The sequence below is a fragment of the Colletotrichum acutatum genome (assembly GCF_030867785.1).
Source record: "Colletotrichum acutatum strain CBS 112980 chromosome Unknown BDZ83scaffold_188, whole genome shotgun sequence".
Lineage (NCBI taxonomy): Eukaryota > Fungi > Ascomycota > Sordariomycetes > Glomerellales > Glomerellaceae > Colletotrichum > Colletotrichum acutatum.
Genome location: NW_026849182.1, coordinates 1 through 17,428, shown reverse-complemented (window position 1 = coordinate 17,428; position 17,428 = coordinate 1). Strand labels below are relative to the sequence as shown.

The window sequence follows — 17,428 nt, the reverse complement described above, 5'->3', positions numbered from 1 at the left end:
CTGATATAAGGATACGTTGTCCACTGATACCGCGTATTGATACTGTGTAAAGAATATCGAGAATCGCCCGAGCAGCCAGCAAAGGCAGAACATTAAAACAAATAAGGATACGTTGGAAATAAATCTATATAACTCACTATATGGCTTTAGTCTCGGTATTGAATTTAGTAGGGGCAGGTTTGTGGGATTTGATTGTTATAATTGTTGAGTCAGTTATTGAAGTTGCGTTGTGTGACGCGCTGGTGTTCGCACAGAACAGAAGTTGATCCAATAACGTATGACTTGCTTGTGAACCAATGAGGTGAGTAAAACATGAGGAGTCAGATTCAAATACGGTTGTGCAAACTGGCTTCGTTAACTTCGTAGCAGTACTTCTTGAACGCCATGCTTGCCGAAAAGAGTCCCGATAGCCACCGCATGGTCTTAGGTACTAACAACTGGTCAATGACATTGCAGTCTTGAAAGTGGTCTTCGGAGCTCGTAAAACTTCTACGGACAGAGCAAGAGATCACATTGTCTAGATATGACGCGGGATTCGACAGTCCCTGAAATAAATACTGTGCTGTCATGATGGCCTTTGTGACGTTTACCAAGTCATTACCACACCCTAATTCAGACATTGGTCTTGATAACTACCCCATTGAGTGCTGAAGAAGGTAGATGATCTCGGCACGTACATATATATTATATAGCCTTAAATTCCAGCAGCATATGGATAGTCGATTAACAAGACCTAAACGGCAACAGAAGGTGAAAAGTATCTCCTTGTCAATGTTTCTCCCATGAGAAAGGCTGCTACGGAATGTTCAAGGGCCTGAGGTCCTGTAATGAATTCAAGCTGCTAGCCTAGGCGACATTGGTTTTGATGGAACTGTACAAGGCTATTGACGAAAAGCATTTGGGGGGGAAGGCGGATGTAAATTGTCAAGATGCTAGAGAGCCATAACCCTAACAATAAAGACAACGGACGATCAAACAAATAAATGGCTGTCTACATGTCAAATCTATTGATGCGGCAAATTGTAAGGTTCAGAATGATTTATTCCTTCATGTCTATTTTTTTTTCTCTCTAGCTAACTAAAATAAACAGCTTTCATCACCTTCCCTTGCAAAAGGTTTTTAAGACATCTGCAGGCCAGCTGTCCTCTATGATAAGATGCCATGATATGTTGTCCGCGATATTGTATCTAGCACTGAACCTAGAAGCCACAAAACGCCGTTTCAAAATCTCTTCGTGGCCGTCCAATATTGTGTTACTATTTTCCCCATTAGAAATCGTTCTCATCCCCCATCAAGAATAACGGGTACTTACCATAAGTGAACTTGAGCAAGGATTCTGGCTGTTGAGCGTATAGGCTGTCGATGTTCTTCCGCGATGAAAGGTCAACATCGAATCCAATCAGATCCGCCAGATGAAGCACCTCCTCAGCGGAGAGCTGCAGGGCGGTGTGGGTCCCGTATTTTAGTGCTACGTCGTCACATGTCAATTTGAGTTCGCCGGTTGGATGTCAAGAAAACGAGAAGCCTCAAGACTCAAGGAAGAGAGGTTCGTGGGACAATAGTGATGACTTACGTCCAAGGTTAACCCAAGTACCACCAGGCTTCAGCAGCCGGTGGATGTTGCCCAGAAAATCAATGATGTTGCTGCCAATATCAATGAAGAACAATGAGACAACGGCGTCGAATTGGCCGTCCTCGGGGAACATCTCCAAGAAGTCACCCTCGACGAATTTGACAGCCTTGTTTGGCATGTGATCCGGCACCGTCAGGGCTGTGTAGCGTGAGGAGGGGTTGGACTGATGGGTCCATTTGGTCACAAAGGGATGAATAGTATGTTCATGCAGTGACGTTGTGTGGTTTGTAAGAAGGTGGTGAGCCAAGATCGAGCTGAAGTCTAGATCGTTGGCTGTCACATCATACCCTGCGTCCATATGTTAACACTTGAGATCATGCCTAGGAGTCAGCGAAGGAAGAGATACACACCGAGGTCAGCAATGTCGCTTGCCAGCCTGCCCATACCGCACCCGGGAACAAGAACCTTCTTGTCCTTACCATGCTCACCAAAATGCTTCTCAAGCCCAGCAATAACAGGCGGGAAAGTAGCCTCCCTCTCCTTGGCGCCAAACGAGCTCCAGTCTCGCGAAAGATGTCCAAAGGTCAGGTCCACAAGACCAAAATCGGCATCATCTTCGTCTGTCAACGCTCCTGGGCCGGTTTGGTAATGCTTTCTCGATATTTGCGCAATCTGCTTCGAGAGACGAGCATTTGCATTAATCCCTTCCGTGGCCTTCTCAAAGTGCTCAGGATACCCTAGCTTGTCGCTCATCAACTTCTGTGCAGGCGTCTGGCGGTCGTACCGCGCATACTTCCGCTGCAAGACTCCCTGGGCAAGAGACGCATACTGCTCGAAGGAGTTGATGGCGTGTACCAAATCTTCGGGAAGCTTCTTTCCTCCTTCAGTTGCGCGTACAACCTTGGCGGGCCTCGTGGAAGTTCCAACTGGTGCTTTGGAAATGGATGGGGGAGGAATGTCTAGGGGTGCGTTGAGCGCAACGTGTAGGGCTTCAGCACGTAAGGAGAGCTTCGAGAGGAAAAGTGCGACATCAGACAATGAGCCAGACCCGCGAAGAGCGAGGTAGAAGGGAAATATGATACAGAGAAAGAGAGCGAGAGAGCGAGAAGGGACTATTGACGAGTACATCATTGTGATTGTGGCTTGGGTATGGATTTGTGCCAGGAGAGGTGATTCTTCGTGCTAAATGCAGCTGTGATGGGAGCAGAGTGAGCCTGAGGAGTGGATGAATGGCATGATAAGTGGGAAAGTCCCTACCCTTGAACCTCTCCGCCAGATGCTATTCCTCCCAAGGGCCAGATACTTTACAACAAGCCTCGAATATCAGAAGTCGCCGCGGGTATCAGAACGCAATGGCTACGCCCGCCGTCCGGCCCCAAGCGATGGAGGCTACTGTCTGAGCATTGTCTGAATCGAAAATAGTGGATTACCACGATTCACGGTCCCACGAATAGCAACTAGGATCATCTCTGTTCACGCTTAAAGTTCTACCAGGGGGGGCGTGTGTCCCACTTTAAGTTGAAGTAACCTTCGGCTAGTGAGACAGGATGTATCCCTTTTACACAATCAGCCTTACCGCGGCCTACCGACGAGTCGAAGGTTGCGGAAAGCTGCCTGAAATTGGAAGTGTCTTGGATGACAGGCCACGTCAGGCTCTCTGCCGAACCGAAACTCTGGCACCGCGGCCAGCATAACTTACTCTAAAACTGAGAGACCTTTGCAATTGGGATCATGACATCCTGTGATGATATCAGTGAATTTGAATGTCATGAGAAATGAAATCGTGGGATATTCGTCTTGCCACGGCGTGCAATTTAGAATACCAATCGAGATAGAACTAAGAGCCGGCCGGCGGGATGACAGTTCAAGTCTCTGAAATATTCTCTCTCATTGGCCGAAACAGCGCTAAAGTGGGACGAAAGCTAAACGACAGAGCAAAACTGCTTATTTAACTCCGTAACTACCATCCATTCTGTGTGACTGTGCCTTGTCCTTTCTTTAGAAAGTTGAATACACATTCATGTTAGAGCCATGAGTCGAACGATTTCGTTTCTCTTTGTACTTGCCATTTTCTCGGTCCTCCCCTGCCATGGACAAGCAACAAAATGCGGAAAGCTCTCCAAACGCAAAGAATGGCGAACACTGACGCAGGACGAGAAATCTGACTGGGTAGGAGCTGTGAAATGCCTCGGAAGCATACGGCACCAACGGTTATCACTCACGCCAGAACAAAAAGTCCTCGAGGGGATGAGAAGTCTATATGATGACTTCTCGTACTCGCACGCAGCAGTAGAGCACAGCGCACATAGGAATGTCTATTTTTTGCCGTGGCGTACGTCCCCCCCCCCCTTCTTCTTTTGCCAAACACCTCGATACTTACACGAGTGCAGACCGCTGGTTTCTCTACCTATTCGACGCGTCTCTCCGCCGAAACTGCGGGTACAGTGGTCCAACGCCATATTGGGACTGGTCGCGCGATCACGCGGACCTGGTCGGCTCTTCCGTATTTGAAGATTCACTAGAGTTTGGGCTAGGCGGGACCGGAGACTGTGATTCTTCCCCCGAGGCCGATTGCATGGTCACCACAGGCGCTTTCGCGCAGTTCGAGCTCGCCTGGCCGATCCCGCACCCACTGCGGAGGAACTTGACCCTTATCACTGGCTGGTTCGATCACGAGAAGCCCCAGAACTCTACACTTGGCCCAAACTCTGTGCGGAACTCGACTGAACATCATACGGGCGACTTTTACAGTTTCCAGCACTCAATGGAGCAGATGCATAATCACGTCCATAACTTTGTTGGTGGGGACTTGGCGGGGGACTGCCCAAAGAAATTGCCAGCGGACGATTGCAAGGACCTGGCCGTCGCCTTCACGCCTAATGACCCTCTCTTTTGGTTGCATCATGCGCAGCTTGACCGTTTATGGAGCAAGGTGCGCACCCCTCCCAAACCTTAGTTGATTTAAGTGTCACATCAGATATCCTAACGTGCGTTGATGACTTCTGTAGTGGCAACAACGACACCCCGCCAATTTTGCAGCTTTCTCCGGCATACCCTTTCACTCGTTCAACATGAGCGACCCGCAATATGATGTCAAAGCAAGCGCAGATTACGAGATGCCATTTGATGTACAGAGTGTGCCCGTGACACCAAGGCAGGTTTTTGACACGGAGGCTGGCCCACTATGTTATCAGTATGTAGATGATGAGTGACGGTCTTCAGGCTAAAGTAGAATATTAACGCATCTTGTCATCTCGAGGAGTTCAATCCGAATCGGTGATACCTTGTTTCCGTTTGCTATGCTTCTCCCTTGGAGTTCAGCTCTGCTTAAGTCCGTGCACGCTCACTTACACGAAGCGCATGCAGAGAATGAAGCAGAACATATGTGCAGACGAGATGAGTTACTGAAGTGAAAGATGTGGAAAAATTGGAAGATTTCTATGAATATGCATGAATTTTTCATTCAAAGCAAAATATCTATAGACTAGACTCATTGATCCTCTCAAACATTTCAGGCGTCCATTTCGAGTGTTGCTCCGCCATCCAATCGTGCACCTGTCTCCAGTCCCGGCAGGTGTGTTTAGCTCCATCGCCTGCAGCAACTTTGTCGCCATTAGGAAGCTTCTTGTTTGTGCCACCAGGTTCGATTGTTGTGTCAGCAGCGCAGAGGATACCCTGCCTCAAGTAGTGGAAGCAGTGCTCCGTGTGGTCAGATCCGTCGTCTCCGTTGACAAGCACGGCACGAATGTGGCTCAAGCAGTGCATCTGATGCCACATCGACACGCCAAACGCAAAGTGCTCTTGGCCTAGAAAGACGAACCCCTTTCCAGGGGGACGGATTGCGTTCCATTCAACCGTAGATGCGAAGCCTTCCATTCCGTAGTGCTCAGGGTCATCTACGAATTCAGCCTGAATGGTGCGGACCTTAATAGGAAGCTCATGTGGTCGGTCTCCTTCGAGGTAGGCTATTATTTGTTAGTAACATACGTAAATAAGAAAACAAAAGACGAGGATTTGACGTACTGTACGACTGTGTACCACGGGTCAAGACGCGGAAGGAGAAGAAGAGAGCGCCCAAGTTCAAGACGAGGCATACGCAGAGGGCCGCGAAAAGACCGAGTGAGGGGCCTCGTAATTGAGACTTCAAAGACTTCAAAGACATGATGGCGTGCTGGCAGGGTAGTGCGTTGAGATTGGCAAAGAAAGAACACAATCGCTTGGATCAGCAGCGCCGGGAGTGGGCGAGCAGTGTTTAACAGATCTGTGGCCGTATCCGCCTACGCTTGAGTAGACGAGTCGCGATGATACCATGGGGCGGTGCAAGAGGATTCGCAACTTCGCAAGTGTCAAAAAGATCTACTGATGAGAGTCAGTCTTCCAAGGGTTGCATCGACCATGTGGAGAGCCCCAAGTATGTTGACAGGGACCGCATGACGACCTCCGGTCCCACAAAAGCTGCGCGATATACGACGACAGTAAGTTTCATCGTCTAGATGAACATCTAGATGAACTTCGGAATCTCCGTTGCTATGTTGACGACGAAAAGCACCGCAGGACTGTTTGAGGTTCCACCAGATCTGCTCGCTGAACTTGCGATGAAAGAAAGTTTCTCCATCTAGATGAACCTCGGGAATCCGGATCCCAGTAGCGGAAGGAAGGGACCGCAGGTATGGAACAGGTTGCGTGCTCCACACGAAATGATGTGACGGCTCGATATGCGACGAAAGTAAAGTTTCGATAGCCAGATGAATCATGGACGCCCGCAGGTCAATTTGTTTGCCTACCATGGACCTTGGGGCTTGACCGGTCGAGCTGACGGAGGCTTGGATGAGGCTTGCCCGGCGGAACGGACATCAGGACATCATGACTTCTTCCGACGGCGTATCATGCCGGCGTGCCATCTAAACGCCCCCGGCCCTGCTGTTAGAGATCTCCACCAGCCTCGTATACCGAACGCGATAGCTAGTCACGATCTTTGTCTGGAACCTCATCGTGGAATCCACCTGGGAAACTTTACGAGGCATGTTACAGACTCGGCACGAACGTCTGAAGACCCACGACTTGAGAATTATCGCGAAGGCAACGCCGGCGCAACAACGCACATGCACGCTCCTGATCGTGGGGATTCGTAGTCGTACGGAGAGATTGTCGAACGAATATCCCCCCCCATGAGCTTCATCACTTGGAGCTCTAAATCCATAAATACCCAAGGAAATATCGACCATCGAGAGAAAAAGCATCCACAACAACATCTCACTTCACAGCTTTCATCTGACAATCATCTCAACATTTTCTTCAACTCACCTTTCCTTTCAAACCACCAGTTTTTCAACCAATCTTTCAAAATGCAGATCACCAGTGTTATGCTCAGCCTTGCCAGTCTCGGCCTGAACGTTCTTCCTGTTCAGGCCGGGCCTATTCCTGGCGCTGAGGCTGCTCTGGCGGCGCGTCACGTCTACTCTCCCGACGTTGACGAAGCTCCTGTTGAGAAGCGCCACGTCTACTCTGTCGACAAGGACGAGACTGTCGAGAAACGCCATGTCTACTCTCCTGATGTCGATGAGGCGCCCGTCGCTAAGCGCCATGTCTACTCCGTCGACAAGGACGAGACCGTCGAGAAGCGTCACGTTTACTCTCCTGACGTAGACGAAGCCCCCGTTGCCAAGCGCCATGTCTACTCTGTTGACAAGGACGAGACCGTCGAGAAGCGCCACGTCTACTCTCCTGATGTCGATGAGGCGCCCGTCGCTAAGCGCCATGTCTACTCCGTCGACAAGGACGAGACCGTCGAGAAGCGTCACGTTTACTCTCCTGACGTAGACGAAGCCCCCGTTGCCAAGCGCCATGTCTACTCTGTTGACAAGGACGAGGTGGAGAAGCGTCATGTCTACTCCCCGGATGTTGACGAGACCCTCAACAAGCGGCATGTTTACTCCGTCGATAAGGACGAGGTCGAGAAGCGTCACGTCTACTCCCCGGATGTCGACGAGACTCTTAACAAGCGTCACGTTTACTCTGTTGACAAGGACGAGACTCCCGTTGCCAAGCGCCACGTCTACTCCGTTGACAAGGACGAGGTTGAGAAGCGCCACGTCTACTCTGTCGACAAGGACGAGGTCGAGAGGCGTCACGTCTACTCTCCCGACGTTGATGAGGCTCCCGTTGCCAAGCGTCACGTTTACTCTGTCGACAAGGACGAAGTTGAGAAGCGCCACGTCTACTCTCCTGACGTCGACGAGGCCCCCGTCGCTAAGCGTCACGTCTACTCTCCCGACGTTGATGAGGCTCCCGTTGCCAAGCGTCACGTTTACTCTGTCGACAAGGACGAAGTTGAGAAGCGCCACGTCTACTCTCCTGACGTCGACGAGGCCCCCGTCGCTAAGCGTCACGTTTACTCTGTTGACAAGGATGAGGTCGAGAAGCGTCACGTCTACTCCGTCGACAAGGATGAGGCTTCCGCCTAAGTCCAAAGCGGTAGAAGCGAGTCAGGAAAAGTCACTGCAGGAGCGGGTTTGCGGCAAAATCGTTTTGGGCGGTAGGGATTCTATGGCTTGCTAGCGAGAAGGGGAGATGTAGTGGGGTGTCTCAGCACTTTTGCGAACTTCCAGTGATCAAATGCGTAGCTAGGTTTGTTTAGTTAAATGTGTCCTTCGAATTACAATAGAATTTTCTTTCCAATATCATCGTTCTGTCTTGAGAAGCGTCCCTAAATTAAGCGTATCCCCATACGAACTCTCCAAGCCATGCAATAAACTTCGATGCTTATCCTTGTGACCCAACTGTTTTAGCGCTGGTCACACCAAAGCAAGTGTACCAAAACTAAAAACATGCAAATCAAGGTGTCTGGGCGCATGGGGGTGAGTAATCGATTCCGCACGCACGTTTGTTTTGTCCAGTCGGGTCTCCGCCAGATAGCCTTCCCCCTGCCCCCTGGAAACTTGGTAGTCATATGGTCGTTCAAGGTTTACTAAATTCATCTGTGGAGAGCTTGCATAGCACGATGGAGGTCGCTATCTTCCCGAATGCTTACGAGTATGAGGCAACTGCTCGAGTTATCGGGTGCCCTTGTTCTGACACCGCCTTGATAGCTTTTGCCAACATGATGACATTTTGGAACGCTGTAGTGATTCTTGGAGGTGTTTGTACTTCCTCCGACATCGAACGTGGGCCCCCTTTTTTGTTTTTCCTTTATATTTTCTTTTTTCTTTTGAAAAAAAAAAGAGAACAGTTCCTCCGCTCTTATCAATGTGGTTTATGCGGAAGAATCAGATATAGAGAGTTTTCTACAATATCACGTTAGGTTTGTGAACAAAAAAATCAATAGCATGTTGTTGACTCAGACATCCTGTTAAAACAGCAGACCTAAGACCGAGTCATGTCCCTTCTGATGTTGCGACGTCTCTGAGCATTGGTCTGAACCATTCTAAGCTACCTAAGACAGGGGTGTTAGATTCCACATTTAGACTCAGCAATTTCGAGAAATGATTGCATCTTGAGCTCTATCTATCTACAGGTATTCATCCGGCATTGGGATGAGCGTCTCATTCCCAGCCGCACACATGGCCGGGTGCTCTTCAGGGAGAGCCTCTGTGTCGGCCATTTTAACATCGGTGCACTATCAATTCATGTGACATTAGTCTCAATCTCACTACAAGTAACTTCCAGCAGGGGCGACTCACAAAGTATTGCACCTTGCCCGTCGCCGGGTCTTTGGCCTCAAAGTACATGACTCCCATCTCGTTGAGTTTGGTCTCAAATGGTATTGTAACATTGACGCACACCTGCCCAGAGGGCTGGATGGGTAAGTCTTGCACAATGACATGAGGGAAGTCGTCCCTCTTCTTCGGCACTCTGTTCCGAGTGTAAAGAGCCGTGACAAGGTCCCCAGGATGGCCTGAGAAGGAAAGGAACGTGCGCGAGCTGCGGGCGTAGGCTTGGGGATTGTGCACGATCTCCCCTTTGGCTGTGTGTTAGACCACCAATACTGGAGAGTCTGAAGAATTGGAGACTGGAAGGAGAAACTTACGGCAAAACGGGTGGAACTCATCTAACTCTGGCCGAGACGGGAGGTTGGCACCGCGGGACGACCAAGGGTACTGAACGTGGAAACCGGCGTGGGCGGGGGCGGCGGCGGATGTGAGGTTAATGCCAGTGCCAAGGGCAAGCCAAAAAGTAAGGACGGTAGGAACGTTGGGCATGATAGATGGGATGTCAAGTGCTGGATCGGCATAGGTTCCACGTTGTACGCGGCCATCCGCGGCAGAGAGAGACAGCAAGATGATATAGCTGGTGCCAAGACACTTGACAACTCCAGCTACCAACTGACTTGAGACTGTTGAAAGTCACCGACACGGTCACCCCGGAATGTCAGATAGATTACTATCGCCGTACTGATTGAGTCAAGTTCTGGTGAAAGTTTGAAACTACAGACGCGTTGCAGTCCCGTTACATCATTATTTCTAGGTGGTCCTCAATGACTAGACTGCGCCACACGGTAGTTCCGCGTGTTGCAGCCTTATTCGAACTCGTCTTCTGTCACTGTCTGGCTACCTCTAGCCTACTCTGAATCACTTCTGATCTTCTTTTCATCCACAATTTCCAAGTTTATCGCCATTTTCCTCATCGTCCGTTGTCTTACTCTCATTCGCCCTCTAGCACAACCTCTCACGATGTTTTCTAAATCAAAGTCAGACACTTCGCAATACACACCACTATCCCGACCAGGCGGTGGCGAGGGTTCTAGCTCGGGTACATCCCTCGAGAAGCGCTCGTCTTCCGAGGATGATGACGATCATCCCTTGTTGGAAGCCTCAGAGAATCTTGACGGTCTCCAGGCACCCAAGCACTGGCAGCTTCCTAAGCTCATCCTCTACATTTCCTTGGCTTTGGCCTTGATATCATGCGCCAACATTGCCCTGCTTCCTGCTACTCTGTCCAACTACGCAGCTTTCCCTTATACAGACTCTGAACTTAATGCCCTTCCCTACGGTGACGCCAGGTTAGGGCTGGACAGAGCAGCCAAGATTCTTCGCCCTCCCAGAGAATACCTCCGTGCCTGGCCGGACAGAGTGGTGCGAGTGAGCCGCAAGTTGAAGAATTCAGTATGGGGAAATGGGCCACAGGTTTATGTGACTGTCGAGGTACGCACAGTTTCTTACTTTCTCCTTCTCACCAGTTTCCATTCAAAACAAGAAAGCTGATGTGAAAATAAGGACTCAACTATCATGCGCTTCCCGGTTCCTACCGCTGGTATCAACGCCTGCGCAATCAACTGGCTGGCGCCTCCAGAAAATTCCACGCGGATCAAGGACCTGACTACCAAGGGAGACGTCTCCGAGATTGAAGTCTGGCAGCTTATCGCGCCCTCCGCCACCTCGCAGCCAGGCTCTTCCACAAACATGGACGAGCTCAACTACGATACCGTGTCGTACTCGGCTCTTCCTGTGCGTGGCGAGCTGCTCGGCGTGCTGGACCTCACCATGAAACCGAATAGCACGACGGTGGAGTTTGCCTGCCCTAGCGGGGCAGAAAATCTCGTGGTAGAGTTGAAGTGCCAGCGCGTGGCGTGTCATGTCAGCTTCATGCATCTGGACACCATGCTGCCGCGATTTGGGTTTGAGTTGGTGAGGAAGAGAGAATGAAGTGGAGGAGGGACTGACTAACGGATTGGGGGCAGAATATGCACAGACATTTGACAACGGAATTGGCCGTGGCTGGTGCGGGCAGCATGTTTTGTTCCTGAATCCTTGGAGGGGTGAACCTAACTTGAACACTAGTGGCCAGGTCTCACCCTACATGTTTAGTACAAGAGTCCACTGTCCCCAACGATAGCTTCTAGAGATAAGAATCCACCAGATATTTCATTACTTTACCCTCCTTGGCCGATCCCAGGACAGTAATCCTTGTTGTGTTTATCGATCACTCATCTGGAACTCACTCAACTCACACGCTCAACAAGATGTCCACTCAACTTGACGCCGCTGCTGTTGCTCGTGTTTCCTTGCACGACCCCAAGCACTTCGACGTCCAGCTCATCCAGACCACTCATCGCTTGGCTCTCCTACAGCACTGGGACATTCCAGCAAGCTCCAAGATCTTGGAACTAGGATGCGGTCAGGGTGATTGCACAACGGCTCTCGCCACTGTTGTGGGTGAGCAGGGAACCGTAGTGGCCGTTGACCCGGCCTCGTTGGACTATGGTGAGTTCTTGCTGCCTTCCGTGATTTCTGTGAGTAGCCTCGGCCGGCAAGTCATCTAATTACTCGTTTAGGTGCCCCGTACACTCTCAAGCAAGCACAGAATCACATTTCACAAGGCCCGCTTGGCAAACGTATCAACTGGATCCAACAAAGCCCTCAGGACTATCTCTCCTCCCTCACTTCATCCAGCGTCGCCAAGACCTTTGATGCGACAGTCCTGGCTCACTGCCTATGGTACTTTTCCTCCCCCTCTCTCATCCTAGAAACATTCCGTGCCATCAGACAGCACAGCAAGCGTCTTCTCCTCTCCGAATGGTCCCTGGAAGCAACGCACGCAGCCGCCCGGCCTCACGTCCTAGCTGCCCTGGCTCAAGCAGCGTTAGAGTGCCGCAAAGGAGAAGAGAGCATCTCCAACGTCCGCACGGTTCTGGGCCCGAAGCGCCTCACAGAACTAGCAGTCGCGGCCGGCTGGAAACTGGAGAAAGAGAGCCGCGTGCAGTGCGGCGAGGGCCTTCAGGACGGACAGTGGGAGGTGTCTGCCTGTCTTGGATCCGGTTTCGCGCGTGAGGTGGAGGAGCGTATCAAAGATGAGCGGGAGCGCGCCGTGGTCTTTGCACTGCGTGATGCTTGCGAGGCGAGTTTGGACGGTGTGCCGGGGGGTAAGAAGGGAGTTGCTGCCATGGATGTTTGGGTCGCGAGCTTCGTCTGAGCTTTCTTTCCCTCTCTTTCCGTCTGATCGTGTGAACCTTAGAATAGTACCCGAACAGAATAGAGGAGTCCGTGTTACATGTAGTTTAGGATTGTTCGAGTCAATCACCCGAAAGGCTGCGGCAAATAAAGGGAATCTAAATGTCTAGAACCCCTAGCGCTTCCTAAAACACGTGCTTCGAGCGGTCCTACGCAATAAGCGAGACCGAGACGCCGCTTAAACACAGACTACACTAAGTCTATCATCTGATTCTTGGCTATCTTACTACGAGGAGCTCGCAATGCTATCTACAGACTTTAGGGAATCTCAACATTGCACATGTGGGTACTATGATATGTCGCAATAGCCATAATCTCTGACGAAATTCCATGCGTGGGGCCCTTCATTTCACTTTATTCCTTTTGCATCTACATATAGCAATACTAATCAGTGACCATGATGAAGTCTGTGATAGTTTCTAATTGATTCACCGCTTGTCTTTAGTTAGGGAGGCGTACGACGTCCCACGAAGGGTTCATGGAGACGCGTCCCATGCTTCGAGTGAGTTTTGAGTCTCGTACGGGGCCAACTTTCACGAGTCTTTAAAGGTTCATGAAGTAGCAATGACTTGACTCGCGGTGAATTCGAAAAATAGCCCGAAGCAAGTACGCAAGCCTGGCGGCCGGCCAAATCTCATATGCAGTTTGAGCTGATCTCACTGACCCAGGCACCTGGTATTGGCTCAACTCTACCCGTTCATGACGTTGCCGTCTCGTCTGAAGGAGACAAGCACCAGGTTGGTCAACAACATCCTTGCAAGACTCATGGTGCTCAAATTAAACTGGGATTCACGAATTAGAGAGAGCAGCAGATGAGCCGCCATAAAGCACCCAGCTCCATGGGTGCTAGTCATTTGGTACGGGATAAAATAAAATTACCACCAGCAAGGATCTTGCCAGTTTGCGTCACAAGACTTCCTTGGGAGTTAGCGGACAATTTGACGTTCTAACTCCCCGGACAATGAGAAACCCCGGGGCGAGATGCGGGACGTTGACCCCCGCCGCCCCGCGTTGCTATCATGCCAAGCCGAGGCAGGCCAGGAGGCCCCAAATGACCGTGGCGGAGCTGTGGAACACTAGAGGCCTACGGAGTATTCGCCCAAGGCCGGGACCCCGACTCGGCCGAGATTTGACTGGTGATGTCGGGAAGACTTTCCGAGAAGCCCTTCAAGGGTCTTCCATAGCCGCATTTACACGTGCTCTGTCCGCGCAGAGAGCCTTGTATACTAACCAGAAGGAATGTAGTTGGTTCAAAGCCGGAACCCGGTCGGGTCTGCCCCACACTCGGGCGTAAGGTTTCGCATCCGGGCCGACGTTTGCCACATCCCCCGGCGCCAGACAACGGTGTTACCGTGCGGCCGCCATGAATCAGGCGTCAATCACATAACCGAGATATCTAGTCATATGTGATGCTGTTGAGGACAAACGAGGGAAGGGATCTACAGATATCAGCTGGGGTAAATTACTGCTAATGGCAATCGACGAGAATAGGGTTTGATGTCAGCCTTTATCTCCCGCAGGGACCCCCACTGCCAGACAAAAGCTGATACGCTGTTCTACACTACCTTACACGGATAAGGGGGGTGCGGCAAGTCGTAAATCGAAAGTCAATCGAAATGTGGAGCTGATCTTTACGGCTGTCAGTGCTTTTCTCTTGCTGGGACCCCCGTATCTGAAGTTGCTGGGATCATATCCCATTGCGGGTTAACGTCGACTTAAGCTTTCGCTCACGCCTCATCGTTTGGCAAGCTTGGCAAGGGGACCACAGCGCTAGACAAACGCCTTCGCAACGAGTGCGGCCGTCATGAATCAGGGACTCAGACGGCCCGCGGGGCCGTTGTCCGCGGCTGTCAACGGATCTCAGCTTCGCTGGGATTGCTATTGTGGGACAAAGGGACTCACTGGGCAAGGCTTACCGCTCGGCTGACGCTTCGGCGGGGATAAAGCTACTGCATGTGTTACACAACGACACCCCGGCCAGGCCAATATGTAACTAGAGACTACAACCATGCCGCACGGTTACTGTCCGTGCTTTGACGATAGCCTCTTCTTCCTGGGCTCTGTTCAAGGTCGTTGATGATTCAAGGGTCAGCTTGGTGTTTTGAGCATGATCTTCCAAATCTCATTAATCATAGTCCCCGTTTCAATAATGGCGAGAATATGTGCCTTGGCTAAACCACAAGGTTCTCAACGTAAGACAACCCTGTTAATTAGATTCGTGTACGCGGGGCGTTGACTCAAGAATACCTAAATATACCTACATGTACCAGCACTTGGACGAGTCGATGTCCAGAAATCCCACCATTTGCGGCGTGGACTCGCCCGCTATGCCGCCAAAAGACTTGATGCTCCGACTTTATTTTCAGCAGAGACGGTATCACGGCTGAGCCCAGACGGCAGACAACGATGACAGCTTCTCCAACAATACAGATATCCTCTCGTCGTCTTAAAACATACCCATAATACTCTGCCATGATTGGTCGTTGATAGTACTTCCTGCATGGGAATCGCCCCCTCCGTGACTCCCACTACCATCACCACCGCCACTTCTATCATTGCTACCACCGTCGCCGCTGCCTCCATTGCCGGTATTTTCATTGCCGCTACCTCCGTTACTACCGTTTGAGGTATTAAGCCCCATGGAGCTCGTGTCGGCAAGAAATCCGCTCCCGCCATCACTGAAGCTCCACCCGCCATCTACCGTAGAGTGTTGAAATCCCGATAGACCCGTAGCATCGCACAGACAGTCGCAATTACCTGTATCAACGTTCGCTTCGTAGTCCACTTCTGCATAAGATCCATCACAATCTTCTGGAACCAGGTCTTCAGGTAGCCAATCCCCAGTTCCTATACTGGAGGTGGCGTTCATATCGATACCAGGGCCTCTGAACGGGCCATTAGGATGCGAAGTTTTAGATTCCGCCCTTCGCTTTGCGTCCTCGATGATCTCATCTACGTGCTGTGATCGAAAGTCACGTAGCGCCGTGTAAGCCGCCACTTGCCCATTGTGATTCAGGTCAGCCCAGTCAGCCAGCGTGCAGTCGTGGTGCATGCCATGCTCGTAGAGGTAACTCATGGGCTGGGCCCGATGAATGCCTGCGAGCTTTATGCGATCGTGGATAATGAGAGGGCCATTCGGCTGGACGACAAGTCTGCCTACCCTCTTTTTGATGTGCTGTCGTAATGTAGTCACGCGACCTTTGTGGAATATGTTCTGGTCTGCAGGAGTGTTTTCGAACGGCAGACCGCGAGCTTTGAAATTCCATCGACACCTGTCTTGAAAAACCTGGGATCTGTGCATCGCAACCGCCATGCTGCCAAGGACATGCAGCGCTTCGAGCACGCCAAATCTGTTGTCCTCCCAGTCCTTGTCGCTCAACACAGTTTGATTGTCTCCCCCGATTGCTGGCACAGGAGCATAGAAACGGTGTTCCTTGAGAAGGTGAAGCTGCGCTACTGACCAGGCATCAAACGGAAAGGCCCAAAGGTGCTTAGCCAAGGAGCAATCCCCACACTTCGCTTGCGGGTGATCGGCCTCCTCCTTGAGAGTGCGCGCTTCAGTACAGTCCCACGGAAAGAGGCCTTGGTGTCGAAATATCGGCGCCCGAAATCCTCCCCAATCGGTCCAGTACTCTATCAAGCTGTCAAAAATGTCTGTGTCGTTGTGGTGAGCGAATCGGCGGAATCGAAGGAGAAACTCCTCGGTATGGCTGTTCGCGGATGTCGCCCTCGAAGAAGGAATCACCCGCCTGGTGAATCCATCGTGACAGCCAATCCGGCTGACAAAGCTCATCAAATAGAGAACTTGAGATGCCTGACCGTCATGTTTCTTCTCCTCGCAATGCCGGGGATAGACCATGAAGCTGCCGAAGGCGTTGCGGTCTATCAGAGCGTCACAGAACTTTTGACAGTTGTTGCTCCCTAGATTCCACTCTGAGGTGAAGGTTAATTTTTTTTTGTTCAACTTCGGATCGAATTCGTCACAAAAATCAAGTCGCATACATGCGTGGAGAGTAGACCTTCAGGATAAGGGGAGAAAGAGAGCAGAACCAACCAAGGGGCAAACTTCTGTCGAAAAGTTTGTTGACAATGGAGTGAAGGTAGATCTCAACACGCTCATCTAGGAGTTTATGAAGCTTTCTGAGGATCTCTTTCCTTGCCTTTGACTTATTCTGTCTGTGTCGCTTGGACTCTTCCCCCAGGATGTCGATATAAGCTAGACTGGCCTTGGCTACATCCTTGATGATTTCTGTCTCGGCGATACGATCCTCTTCTCTCAGACTCCAGAACGGACTGCCTACTATCTGTTTCATCAAGACTTTGACTCCGCGGTCTCTGGGTATATGTCTCTCCGTCCTGTATAGCTGTCTGTCTTCGCTGAGAGCAAAGCACCTGGTCACTGAGCTTGTAGGAATATCTACTGGATGTAATTGAAGACGATCTCGAACCGTGAACAGCACACCGCCCATGGATCTAATATAACAAAGGTCAGAAATCTTTTCAATCGACCTGAATAGAGGTGCCAGAGAAAGAAAGGGTACAAACTGAGGGACTCCATTTTCGATTAGCAGCGGCCCCATCATAAGACTCATATGGACGTTCCCGTACGGGAGATCCTTATGAACTCTTGTAACCTTGGCTACAGTCTTGGTGGCAGCGTTGATTATATGGTTGCGAATGTCTCCCTTTTCTCTGTCCTGTAACATGCCAAGACGCCAGACTTCAACCAGTTTCGAGGAGCAATGTTGTGACTTGAGTCTGATCAAGGGGCACATCGGATCATGACGAGCGCGATCATTTTGGTCGAAAGGATACAGTTCTGTTGATTTGTCAGACCCGGCATCACCAGCAGCACATTGACACAACTCCCTCGCCTGTTCGTCAGATAGACAGGATGACAAGACACAAC

At 50.8% G+C, this 17,428-nt stretch overlaps 9 protein-coding genes across 9 annotated transcripts; 4 read left to right on the top strand and 5 right to left on the bottom strand.

Annotated features, from left to right (window-relative positions):
* Positions 1-1,027: 1,027 nt before the first annotated feature.
* Positions 1,028-2,704, bottom strand: BDZ83DRAFT_735620 (N2227-like protein-domain-containing protein; the record flags this gene model as incomplete). The annotated part of the gene is made up of 4 exons (XM_060512972.1): positions 1,028-1,256; positions 1,313-1,468; positions 1,574-1,921; positions 1,984-2,704. 4 exons carry the CDS (start codon positions 2,702-2,704, stop codon positions 1,222-1,224), a joined length of 1,260 nt encoding a protein of 419 aa, XP_060358438.1. The 3' UTR covers positions 1,028-1,221.
* A 900-nt stretch (positions 2,705-3,604) lies between these two features.
* On the top strand, positions 3,605-4,785 carry BDZ83DRAFT_592300 (monooxygenase-like protein; the record flags this gene model as incomplete). Its single annotated transcript, XM_060506521.1, has 3 exons — positions 3,605-3,905; positions 3,964-4,505; positions 4,582-4,785. 3 exons carry the CDS (start codon positions 3,605-3,607, stop codon positions 4,783-4,785), a joined length of 1,047 nt encoding a protein of 348 aa, XP_060358437.1.
* A 265-nt stretch (positions 4,786-5,050) lies between these two features.
* Positions 5,051-5,735, bottom strand: BDZ83DRAFT_724304 (uncharacterized protein; the record flags this gene model as incomplete). The annotated part of the gene is made up of 2 exons (XM_060512643.1): positions 5,051-5,538; positions 5,597-5,735. 2 exons carry the CDS (start codon positions 5,733-5,735, stop codon positions 5,051-5,053), a joined length of 627 nt encoding a protein of 208 aa, XP_060358436.1.
* Positions 5,736-6,918: 1,183 nt separating this feature from the next.
* BDZ83DRAFT_539038 (uncharacterized protein) lies at positions 6,919-7,692 on the top strand (the record flags this gene model as incomplete). The annotated part of the gene is made up of 2 exons (XM_060503383.1): positions 6,919-7,026; positions 7,357-7,692. Coding segments are annotated over 2 exons (444 nt in total), but the record flags the coding sequence as incomplete, so codon positions are not given.
* Positions 7,693-9,080: 1,388 nt separating this feature from the next.
* BDZ83DRAFT_592260 (uncharacterized protein) lies at positions 9,081-9,771 on the bottom strand (the record flags this gene model as incomplete). The annotated part of the gene is made up of 3 exons (XM_060506518.1): positions 9,081-9,188; positions 9,253-9,530; positions 9,600-9,771. 3 exons carry the CDS (start codon positions 9,769-9,771, stop codon positions 9,081-9,083), a joined length of 558 nt encoding a protein of 185 aa, XP_060358434.1.
* A 471-nt stretch (positions 9,772-10,242) lies between these two features.
* Positions 10,243-11,214, top strand: BDZ83DRAFT_592290 (uncharacterized protein; the record flags this gene model as incomplete). The annotated part of the gene is made up of 2 exons (XM_060506520.1): positions 10,243-10,713; positions 10,786-11,214. The coding sequence occupies 2 exons, from the start codon at positions 10,243-10,245 to the stop codon at positions 11,212-11,214; spliced, it is 900 nt and encodes a 299-aa protein (XP_060358433.1).
* Positions 11,215-11,531: 317 nt separating this feature from the next.
* BDZ83DRAFT_757873 (uncharacterized protein) lies at positions 11,532-12,481 on the top strand (the record flags this gene model as incomplete). Its single annotated transcript, XM_060514956.1, has 2 exons — positions 11,532-11,772; positions 11,844-12,481. 2 exons carry the CDS (start codon positions 11,532-11,534, stop codon positions 12,479-12,481), a joined length of 879 nt encoding a protein of 292 aa, XP_060358432.1.
* A 2,379-nt stretch (positions 12,482-14,860) lies between these two features.
* BDZ83DRAFT_147337 (uncharacterized protein) lies at positions 14,861-16,640 on the bottom strand. The gene has a single exon (XM_060501308.1). The coding sequence runs from the start codon at positions 16,517-16,519 to the stop codon at positions 14,966-14,968; it is 1,554 nt and encodes a 517-aa protein (XP_060358431.1). The 5' UTR covers positions 16,520-16,640; the 3' UTR covers positions 14,861-14,965.
* BDZ83DRAFT_641776 (uncharacterized protein) lies at positions 16,509-17,428 on the bottom strand (the record flags this gene model as incomplete). The annotated part of the gene is made up of 1 exon (XM_060509571.1): positions 16,509-17,428. A coding segment is annotated over one exon (920 nt), but the record flags the coding sequence as incomplete, so codon positions are not given.

What these genes read in the sequence shown, in the direction of transcription:
- BDZ83DRAFT_147337 (XM_060501308.1), bottom strand. Translation starts at nt 16,519, where the DNA reads ATGCGACTTGATTTTTGTGACGAATTCGATCCGAAGTTGAACAAAAAA.